The sequence below is a fragment of the Anas acuta genome, chromosome 1 (genome assembly GCF_963932015.1).
Source record: "Anas acuta chromosome 1, bAnaAcu1.1, whole genome shotgun sequence".
Lineage (NCBI taxonomy): Eukaryota > Metazoa > Chordata > Aves > Anseriformes > Anatidae > Anas > Anas acuta.
This window is the reverse complement of record NC_088979.1, coordinates 41,555,736-41,567,934: the sequence shown is the minus strand read 5'-3', so window position 1 is coordinate 41,567,934 and position 12,199 is coordinate 41,555,736. Positions and strand designations below refer to the sequence as shown.

Here is a 12,199-nt window from a genome sequence, read left to right as displayed (position 1 = left end):
CTCATGCTTCATTTTCTTTTTTTTCCTTCACAGTTAGGATGTGTAGTAAAATTGTTGTGCCATAAAAATTGAAAGTTTTAAGAGCAGTCTCTTAAGGCAGGGAATAATATTTGTTGGAAGGCAGAACTCCAGGATATGATTTAGTCCCCACCAGTAATTTGTACAGTTTTTGAAAATCTTTCATGGTATTGGACATCTTTCTCAAGCATTTTACTTTGAAAATGGAATTGTTTTCTGAAGACTGTATGTTTTTATGTTGTTGTGTTTTATTCACTCATTTTTCAGCATTGGAGACCACACATACTGGGCATACTTCTGGTCTTATTCTCACCCACAAAATTTTGCCTTCAGTAGAGTTGCATGGGTGTAAATTAGACTAGAACTTGGCAGGAGAATGCTTATGATTATATTTGGCAGAGGCAGCAGGCTGCAACTTTATTAACATAATTAACAGCTATAAACACACCCAACAGGCCAAAGTAATCTAGTGACAGAAGAGGGAAGGTCTTTGTAGGAAAGGATCATTCACGGTTTCTTTTGGTGTTTTGCTTCTTGTTCCCGAGTTCCTACTAAGGCTTGGAGAGCTTTCAATTGAGTTGTAATTCAAATTCATGCAGTTCCTACAAGACACCTTGAACAGACTTTTGCTGACGAGTCTATAGGAACTGTCAGCAATACTGAGATTACTTCAGAACCATGATTGTTGAATTAAACTTTACTTTCTGATGTTTTGCGTTTTGAATTAAATTGTTGGACAAGATTAATTGCATGCAGGAAGAGATTTAAATGAATAGCTTTATAAAGTATTAAAGTTCTAAGTATGTCACATGGGAAAAAAGCTGTAAGGTTTAAATGAATAAATGTATTTAATGCATAAGATGCCTTGGCTAATTTTTAATTCCTTTAGTAACATATTTTATTGAAAAAACATACTTTATTCATCCATCTTAGTTATACTGCTACAGTTGTGGTAATTTAATATTCCTGCTTTTCACTAATCTTCTGGTTCAACAGAAGTAAACAATAGGTTTCATAAATTAAAAATATGCTCTTCAGAACATGCTTCTAAAGATAAAAAACAAGGCTGTAAACATTTATGACTGAAACAAACTAGATTGTTCAAATACTGCCATGATGTATCATGTATATCAATATGGCACTGATATCAGTTAGAATGCAAACAAGGTTTTAAATGATGTGCCCCTTCATTTCAGCTGGAGAATCCGCTTTACACCATCTGCCTATCAGATGGTTAGGAACCAGGACTGCGTATTAATGCCACATGTTCGATTTTCTTTCCTCTTGTAATGGTTAGATTCATATTGCTAATAGCTGTGCATGAGCACTGTCGATGAAATTTGTGTGACGATGGAGTGATGAGATATTTATAAAGCTGCCTGTCTCACTGCATAATCAGCAGGAAAAATGCCAGACATAAACAACTTATCAATTTCAGAATATTAATGACAACTACCATTGACTTTAATCCATTGAGTATTTTAGCCTGGACGCTTTTTAACTGTTCAAATAATTTTTTGTAAAAAAATAAATATCTAAAGGGATGTTGAATGTGATTCTTATTATTTCTTCCATTTCGTATGCCTTAATAGATGATTTTTCTTTTTCTCATATTGAAGATAAAATGTAATGAAAAATATACAACTTGGAAATTCTGTGGCTGTGCCCATTTCTTGTAAGAGAAAAAAGATATTAATTAATGTTTAGGTCAAAAGTTTTTTTTCAAATGACCTGTTTAAAGAAAAAAAAAAAGTCCCAAGTATATATGTGAACTTTAAAGTTTAGAATTGTTAAATATACATATAGTTGCTATGTAACAGTTTATAAATCTCTTATTTATTATATATATGACAGCCTTTTCTGGTGAGATAAGTAGGGCAACGTGTTAACAAGAAATTTTTGTCCTCCACACTGCACCAGTGCCAGGGGCTCTGGTGAGTGGCTCAGGACCTTCCTTGCCTTCCACTTCCTTGCAAGTGCTTTGCTATATCGTGGCAGTTAAAAAGTAGAAAAAAGTAACAGTAAGGCAGAAACTGTGCTAGGTTGACATTGCTGTGAAGAACTGGATTAAGCTACAATTCTGAGGATTATCCCATACTCAGTGCCCCTCTTCTGTACTTCCTCCTGCTCTGACTCATGTTTATATGAGAGACACGTTTCAGTTACATACAGTTTAAATTAATTGCTGTATGGCAAAGTGATAATTTCAATCACTTAAGCAGTTACATGAGAGAAGGAATAAAATTTAAAGTTTAGTTTCTGCTTTTAAAAAAATTTATTTTATTATCGCAAGTATTGTTTTGAAAGAATTGTATTAAACTGTATATCAGCAGTCTGCGTTTTATTTTCCCAGCCCCTATCCAAAGGGTATGGCTTTCTTTACAGAGAAGCGTTATGTGTGCTTCAGAAGAAACTATAAATGCCTACATGATTTTGCAAATTTTGCAGCAAAAGAGGGTTTTATTTTAGCAGTTCTGCAATGGTGAACAACAGTATTTTCAGATAGACAATAATATTTCCAGGGGGGCTCACAAATCCAATGGAGTATTGGTTTAATATGGGGTTTATTCTAATATTTGGTGGTGTTTAAAAACTGATCTAGAGTGCAATAACAACCAAAAGTTTGAGGTATGCTGTCATATTTATTGGTTTTATATATTGGTATTTTATTATTTTTCTAAGGGATTGTTCTTTAAAGATGCTAGTTTTAGCTTTTCAGTAGTGTATATATATATATATATATAAGGAAGTATAGGATATTGCATTGTTTAATGAACACAGGATACAAACCAATGTTCAGAGGTGCACTATCCTTTTCTCTTTGGCCTAATTTAAGGACTGTAACCAAATTTGTGTAATGTATAACTTCATATCCTTCCTCTAAGATAAAAATATCATTGGAAACAATCCATGTTATTGTCAGTACCTTCTTAAGACAAGTATGTGCACATTTTGTAATAGTGGCAGAAGCTAAAATAAAATAAAACCCTCAAGTTTATCCACCTTCTGATTTGATTTTTTTTCCTTTTGGTACTTCTTCCTGAATTGGAAGTTTCCTAAATAATATTGATCTGCCCACGCAGAATGTAATTATCCCATACTTGGTAATTCTCATTGCATGTAAAGGTGCTGGAAGTCTTTGTGAGGCAAGTAGAGAGGCTGGAGTTGTTTGCTAAGCTTTATACAGTCAAGCAGAGAAATAAGGGAAACCAACCTTGAAGCAAGACATAATATATGAAAAAGCACCCCTTATGCCACCTTTTTGCTTTCCATGTGATGATGGAGATTCCTGAAGTCCATTCACTTTCAGCTTTCTCACCAGTGGGTTATCTTCTGTTGCTAGCTGAAAACATGGTAATACTGAACTCGTTTTCCATTTAAGAAGGTAAAAGAGACAATAAGAAACCCATGGAAGCAATGCTGGTAGCAATATTTACCTCAGCAGCCTGGGATTCTTTGCTTATTTGGTATTCCCTGATAAATTGTGCTCTTCCTATGCTGGGCAGCAGCCTAGGCCCACTAGAATAGTAAGTCATGGAGTTAATTCCTCTTGAGATCTGTAAGACACTTCACACCTCTCAGGATAGCTGAAAATCAGACAAGCAGACACCTTTAAACTAATTACACAGATCTTTCAAGCTGTCTCCCCTGTCAGGGCAAGAATCTTGGTTCAAAAGTATTGAGGGTCTGCTACTCATGCGATATCACAGATTGAGGGCTTAGATTGGTAGTTTTATTGCATAAAACTTATGTATTTTACTGCTTTCTCCTTCATTTATTGGGTTTAATTTTCTTTAATTTCCATCTCTACCTCCTGTTTTAATCATGTGAGACAAGCAGAAAGTAGTGGAGGTCTTTTTCTGGGTAGCTCTTGAGGAGTTTTGACATTGGCTTCTTTTCATCATCACCCAAGTTGGAGCAAAACAAAGGGAATGGACAGCAGTGCTGCCTGGGGATAGCGGAAAAAATATTCCTCCTTAAGGAGGAAGGCAAAAATTTATGACATTGAGTAAAGACTGTATCTAATTTTGAGTTTTGAAGGCATTACTAGAGTATTTCTCGTAACTGCTTTTGACAGAGAAAACTTTCCTCATTTTTGTAAAATATTCCTGTATATGTCTGAATGGCCGAAATGTGGTTTGGTAGGACAAGCACTGAAGGTGCCTGAAGGTGCCTTCGTCTTTGGTATTTAATGGATCCCCTTCTCATTGCTAAAATCTGTAGTGCCTTATAGTTTTGGGAAAGCAAAATAAGTATGTTATCAATGTTCTGCATAGCTACCTTTTCTTCTAGAAATGATTCCTATAGGGGCTCACATCTCCTAGATATTATATATGAAATTAGAACTAAATGTCTGAGTTCTTTAGTCTGTTATTCATAAACAAAAATTATGGATTTGTTTTTTAATTTATTTTATTTAGCATGACAAAAACATTTTACATCTAAAAGATTTTTTCAAAGTACAGTTGCATGCATGTTCACCTTTTCTTATTCAGATGCTTCAGATCATTTACAAACAAAATCTGGTTTCTGAAAGCACGTATTTGTAGCTACAGCTAGTTATGACTATTATAATTGCAGTTACTGGATACCAAGCTAAGATTTAGGTGGACGTGGGATGTTTAGAAGTAACTATTTATATAGGATGTGAAATATTTTATTTGAAAAAATTGATAGCCCTCAAATGAAACAAGAGGAAAACTACTCTGCAGTGTTCTCTGTTCGTAGTAAGCATGAAGGAAGAGTAACAGTCTTAGTCCCTACAATAATGAAGAATCATAGAATAATGTATATTAAATTTTATTCATACTTTGCAGGCCTGACAGCAGCAGCTGCAGCAGCAGCAGCTGCCACCAATGCTGCCATAGCAGAAGCAATGAAAGTGAAAAAAATTAAATTGGAAGCTATGTCCAACTATCATGCAAATAACAACCAGCATGGAGCAGACTCTGAAAATGGAGATCTGAATTCAAGTGTTGGTAAGTCTCAGACACATCGTTATACAATGTCCATAACACTCTGATGGTGTTTTATTAAAATGGTGATTCTTCTAGACTTCCTTCTGAAGTTTTTGATTTGGTGTAAAATGTTGCATATTCTTTTTTCCTTTTCTTAATGTTTTTAGTTTAGTTTTGTTTTTATACCAGCATTAAGTGTTGTTGTTACTATTACAAAAAAGTATTATTCCCTTTGCAGGTTACTTTTGCAGACTCTAGTTAATATTTTCCATGAAAGAAAGTGGTTTGATTGCTTAGAGTTCATTTTTCAAAGTACAGGTGGGGTGACAGATGATGGTGTCAAAGTGAAATTTAACAATGTCTCTTGCTCAGTGTGCTGGGTATCGACTTTAGGTAATTCAGAACACAAGCTTGAAAGGAAAATATTTCATACTTTCATGTGCCCTGTGACAAAAGGAAAACATACATACACAATAAATTATTGCCATGCTCTGCAGTTTCTATCATATTTTATTTTAATAAACACATTCTTAAAATGTAGTTAGCAGATTTTTCCATTTCTTAAGCAACCATCAGCAACTCATGTTCTTTCTCAAACAGAATTGTTTTGGTATACTTTATTCATTTGTTTGGACGATTTGTTTTGCTAAAGCATACTTCAAAGCTAGAGTAACTTTTTGTTGTCGTTGATTAAATCTTTAATCATCTGTGTGTGTCTGCTGTAAAATGTTTTGTTATGCCATTTCATTGTATTGGTTTCTTTTATCATGTTGAGACAGTATGAACTCAGCAACAGAAATTCAATGACAAAGAGGTATGTTCAGAAAACTGCAGACAAAATTGGTGTTTGTTGGAATAAAATGGCATAAGATAGGGATTCTTTGTTTTTATTTTGGGCTCTTTTGTTTATTTATTTATAATTTTTCATATTGTAAATATATATGAAATGAGTCTTAAATAGTTATGTTATAGCCTTAACATAAATAAATATGTTTGTGAACCAGAGTTCTATACAATCTGGGAGCATTCGTAGGCTGTTATTTATAAGTAATGTGGACTACAGTTCAAAGAACCAGTTCACCTAGATACATTATTTTAAATAACAGCAATATGCATGCATAAGGTGACAATCTGTTTTTGTTTGTTTGTTTGTTTGTTTGTCTTAAAAGCTTTTAAAAACATGCTCTTGTAAAGAAAACTATCTTAAATTATTATGATAGTACTTGAATACCAACACGTGCATTCTGTAGAATATTAGTGGAAAAATTGTGAGGACAACAGTGGGTAAAGAGGAGGTGTCTTTGAAACCTGAGTGGAAGAGATGATAGGAGCAAGTATAATGGAAGGACAAGGTGCTTGTCCTTCCCTAAGATGCTGAAAAAAAGAGTGAAGTATTAAAGTGTAAATACAAAGAAAAAAAGTATAAATGAAAAAAAAAAAAAAGTAAATACCAAGTATTGGGGTAAGGAGTCTGAACTCAAAGCTAATTTAGGTGCATGCATAGTGCATGCATTATGTGAAACAAAGTGTTCGCATATTGAATTAGAGAACTAATATTCTTCTTGGCTGTTCAGACAAACTACTTGTACATGTATGGAAATGGAAAAGTTAACAAATAATCAACATGTAGACCACATGAAGTATTTGCAGGATTTGTGGGAGGAATAGCTGAATTTCATCTGAAATCCATCTTAAAATAATTGTTTGAGACAAAATTTATATGGTTAATCTGCTCATAAACTGTTTACTCATTTTACTTGATTGAGAAGTTATATTCAAGCTTTTTTAGTAGGTTAAAGTAACATTATTTATCGCCAAAATCTCCTCTCAGCAACTTAACTTAATTGTTAACTTCAGTTATTTTCCCAGTTTAAATGAATGAAGAATTGAGTTCATTTTGTTCCGAAAAAAAATAATGGTCTCAGTTGTTTTCATTCTATCAGAAATGTCTCTGGAAATACAGTCTTCTTGTTTGTGCACAGCTTTGAATTATATTTTTCCTATGGAAGTTTTCTCAAAAATTACTTTCATTTATTTGTTTCTTTTATAGTGGAATGGAATCAAAGAATTGGTTACTAGTGTGTATATACTAGTGTATTATACCAGTGTATTATTAGATTCACTAAGAATTAACTCTATTTGTCAATTGCATTGCTGAAAACCAGTATATTGTATTATCCTGACAAGAAGCATATTTCAAAAGTGTTGTTTGGTAGTAGGTATGCGCGTGTCTTCTTGTTGTTGTTTCGAGTTTTTTTTATTATTATTATTTGTTTGGTTTTGTTTGTTTTGAGGGGTTGTTTTTCTTTTTTTCCCCAAATGTTTATGTTTTTTCAAATAAATATTATTAAGACCATATATCATTAACAATACAACCTATGGCTTGTTAAGCGTGAATTTGAAACATTAAAATTATGAATGTTGACAGGAGGAAGGGACAAAACAGAACAAAATAATCTGATTTTTGTTATATTTTATATTATGTTATATGTCTAACCAAACTGGAGAAAAACAAACAAAAAACAGTCTAAAAACTTTATCTAAATGTTAGCCCACATGTTACAGGTGTATGGTAATGTACATGGGTTGAGCGTACCTTGTTCTTGGGCTTTTCTAATGTGTGTGAAGGAAGAAAAATAAAATATGAACTCCTTATATTGTCAGGTTTACTTCTGAATTGTCTTGCTTTTTGGTTTTAATCAGATGCTTAATGTGACTTACAGAAGTCATTTATGTAGATGAACATTGTATAATTATACAGAGCACTACACAAATTTATTAACTTGGTCCTTTGAAGCAATGGCCAAAAGGTTAGTGAGTGAAGGGAGTTGAAGGAAGTCAATGACACTAATAAGTAATTATTTTATATCTCTCAGTTTTGCATGGTAACCTTGAGCTTTCATCCTCCCACCAGCATTATTATTTCAGAAGGAGAAAAGAGAAAAAAAAAGAAAGAAAGAAAGAAAGAAAGAAAGAAAGAAAGAAAGAAAGAAAGAAAGAAAGAAAGAAAGAAAGAAAGAAAGAAAGAAAGAAAGAAAGAAAGAAAGAAAAAGAAAGAAAAAGAAAAGAGAAAAAATAAATTACAGAGGAATTGGAATGAGGTATTAGCACACTGAGTAGAATATATGGCTGCAACGCCTTTCTCCCCCATCCACAATCAATTGGATTCTTTTAGTTTAATATTTACTTGCTAAGATGAGATGCTAGTCTGCATGGTGATAAACAGTCTGCTACTGGCATCTGAAGGTGACCTGTCAGTTCATATGGACAAATCTCCTGCTTACTGAAATGTACAAAATAAATCATTAAAGCAGGCAGGTGCTCATTCCCAGATTTAAATCACCATAGATTTATGATTTGAATTAATGCTTCATTTGGTCATAGAAATAGATGCTGAGACAAATGATATGCAGTGGTTGGGGCTTCCATACTGTAGCCATCCTAATATTGATTACTGCGATGTCTTTGCAATCTCTTGTTTATATCAAGTACTGTCTTGTGACAGCTTGGCTGATATGAGCTACATTGCAGATAAGAAGGAAAAATGTCCTAGGTTCTATTTTTTTTTTTTTAGTGGCAATTCTATATACAACATGCAGGATAGATAAATTACTGTTTTCTCATTTAAAAAAAATGAATTCCATATGGCAGCAAACAAAATGCATTGTCTCTAAGATCATGCCATGTTTTTATTTTTGTTTTAATTGCAGAGTTAAAAGAAATAAAGTGAGAAGGTCAAACATTAAATTTAATTGAAGAGGTTCTGCTCTTTGTCATATCAACATCTTATGATGTTATTAGGATCAGTCACATATTTACTACCTGATACTCTGAAGTTATGGATAGGTAGATCACCTCAATTATTTCACTGCTGTTAAGTACTTACTACCTTGCTATCATACTTCATTAATCTGCAGCAACAAATGATAGAAGCCTTTAAAAATGTTTAAAGATATTTCTGTGAGCTAGGCTTTGCTATCTATAACTTGGTGGGAAGTAAAGAACAGTCCATATACTTTTGCTTCCCAAACATTTTATATAATGAATAAACTATGCATACAGTTTAGAGAATACTCAAAGGATTTGTAAAGACCTTTGCCACTTGCTGAAATCTGACTCATAAAACTTGTAAACAACTATCAACAATAGTAAATTACTTGCTTAGTAGGAAATGAGTTCATATCTATTCAAAATGTGATCTCAAAACAGATGTCCCAAGAAAATGTCATTGTTTAAATTACATTCATACAAAAAAAAATGCTATTATTTCTTCAAGGAAGTGAAGCAATCATGAAGACTTTGGTGTTCTTGGTTTCTAAACACAGTTAGGAAGTACAAGGCAATATTTTACACTTGGCTAGCATGTTAATCCATAAACAACCACAAAATGTGTTGAAAATTAAGAAGTTTTATTGACATGTTGGGTTTTCTATTCATCCACATTACTTGTAATGTATAAAATTATGAGACAAATTTAAGATTTCCTGCGTTGTGTTGTTCAAAAATAATGACGGTTGCTTGTATTTTTTTTTTTTTTAATCCAGAATCAGAGATAAAATGATTTAGGTTAAATTATTTTTCTCTAGCGACCTTGCCCAATAATAGAACAGTACAACATGTAGTCATTTCCTTTTTCTAAACACACGTGTCTATTTTGGAGGAAAGAATTACTTTTATGGTTTCAGGAAAAAGTCTTGGAGACCTTGAAAAAGCAAATAAAAGGAAACAGAGAATGCAGGCCACTGAGCACAGCTCTGCAGTTGCACATCTGATTCTCTGCCTTGGCAATGTTAATGAACCTCAAATCCTCCCTATAATTAGATGAGGGAATTGCTTATATTTTCAAACAGATGATGCTGCTATAATGAAACGATTGACAGGGAACTTAAGAGTGTCTACAGTAGTCATTTGGTTTCTGTATTCCCCCCGCCCCTTCCCCCCCTCCCCCCCCCCCTTTTTTTTTAAATGTAAAAAGAAGATTGGCTGTAGATACAGGTCCTGGGAGAGGTAGTAATTTACACAGAATGCTATGACAGGTGTCTTTCTATAGCACAGAAATAAAATGGAAGAGAGAGGAATAATGGACAGGTACAGCAATTTTTGGGGAGGGGGTGTCCTGGGTTCTTTAAAAGGGGCCGAGACTCAAGAGATGAATCCGGATTGAGTGCACAGCTGTAACTGCTGATGAGCTAATTGCTCCTTATCTCTCAGTCCCATTCATCTTCATTTTTTACCAATTACTGAGAATTATCTGTGTTCTCAGTTGGATATGAGAGTTAATCCTTTTTGGTTAAGCTGGCAGTACTGTGAACAGATTCCAAATCATAGGGTGAAAAAGCCAGAGCAAGCTTGTTCTAAAACTCTCTCCAGTTCAATGACAGTATCACTAGTTCATAAAAAATTTTCTATTGTTTAACAGATTGAACACTGATTTTATTTTGTTTTTATACTTTTTTGTTGTTGTTTTTATACAGTGCATTTATTAATGTATTTTTTTCTGTTAGCATAAACTGATCATGTATTCACATCCACTAGTTGGATGGATGTGCTCCTTTTCTAAAAATCCTCTGTTGAAAACAATGAAAATAAACTTCAGACTGCAAATATGATTTCCAGTATTACAGTGTTTAGTATACGACATAGTTCATTTAAAGACAAGACTATAGTTGTAACTGACAACATGGGATATAAGACAAATGCTCGTCAGTAACATTTATCTACTTCTGTAAAGTTTGAGATCTTTGGATTAAAAGTATTGTCTAGGTGCTAGCCAAGGAATAATTATACAGCCTTAAGGACAAATATGGTATGTTGAACACATTGCATTTCAAGCTAAAGGAATGTCTTCATAAAACTGGGAAAAACAGATCTTTAGCTATAGTCAAGTCACTAAACTCTGTTTTGGAATTTTACTTGTCTTCATAATACCATGGGAAAAAGTCTTGAATTTCATGGCTAAAATATAATGCTGGTCTGGCAAGTGAGAATGTAAATGGAGTTCATAATTTTGCAGGATCTGCTTCCCTAGCCTTTAATTGTGATTGTTAAATTTGCTAAACAAGGCAATGAATTGGATGTTATGATCTGAACACCAGTTAGTAAATTAACAGAATTATTAGCAAAGATTCAACATTTCCTGTTGAACAGTCAGACGTGTTTTAATGATGAGTCTCTCATCTAGATTAAATTTTCACTGTGGGATTCATTTAAACAAATGTATACATTTGCATATTAGTCACCTTAGATTCCCTTTAGACTCAACAGACAAAAATAAGTAGTTGTAGGGGTGATCCATCTCATCCTAAAGTAGATGGCAAACATGAGATCAGATAAACTAAACTGTACATTAAAAGTGCTTAGTCTTGCATCTACTGAGTTGTAGTTACGTAAAGAATGAATGAATCACACAATGCTTAAGTGATTAAGGTATTTTGGAATAAGATTTGAGTGAGTTAACAGGTCCTTTGCAAGACAGTGGTATAGTAATGACAAAATAGGACCTAAGAGAAGGCAAAATGAAAAAGAAAAAAACCCTAGTCATCAGAAATCTCAGGTGAATTTAGGTATTCACAGAAAAAAACTATTTAGAAATATACTCTCAAGTTTGTTCTGATTGTACAAGCATATCGCTTCTAAAAAGAGTGATTTTTATCTATGCAAGACATACTGGGAGAACAGACTTCTAAAACCACAGAAGTAAAAGCTTATTGCATGACATTTGTGCTTTGGGTCTGCTATGAAGCTGTATGAAGTTCATGGAAAAATCTAAATGATTCAGTCTATCTTGTCAGTAAGGATAAAAAAAAAAAAAACAAAACAAAAAAACTATTTATGGTGCTCAATCACCTTTACTTTATTTCCTGTTCCATGAAAGATAATCCTAATTGGATAAATAGTTGGATATATATATATTTTTTTAATAAACATGCTTTATTCGGAAAACTTGAAACTTTTTAATTATTATCCCAATTTCAAAAACTAATGTCTGTTCTGGAATATGTGACAAATTAACATATCTCTTGAATTATCATTGAATTGAATTATCATGAAAGTATGTATCTTTCCTGTGTTATAAACATCTAAGTATTTTACATCATACAGCAAAAATATTTTAATTAACATCTCTAACATGAATTACCATAAAAGTATTAATCCTTCTTATAGACATGAAAATATGCTACATTATACAGCAAAAATATTTTCTATATAAATAGATATACATT

General features: G+C 33.0%; 1 protein-coding gene across 7 annotated transcripts in view; it reads left to right on the top strand.

Moving 5' to 3' along the window:
• The window catches only part of DACH1 (dachshund family transcription factor 1), a 368,409-nt gene that overhangs the window by 183,211 nt on the left and 172,999 nt on the right, over positions 1 to 12,199 (top strand). For all 7 annotated transcript variants that reach the window (XM_068675974.1, XM_068675983.1, XM_068675993.1 and 4 more), the window contains exon 3: positions 4,836 to 4,997. In XM_068675974.1, coding sequence (XP_068532075.1) covers positions 4,836 to 4,997 — 162 coding nt within the window. The remainder of the gene's footprint in view (positions 1 to 4,835; positions 4,998 to 12,199) is intronic.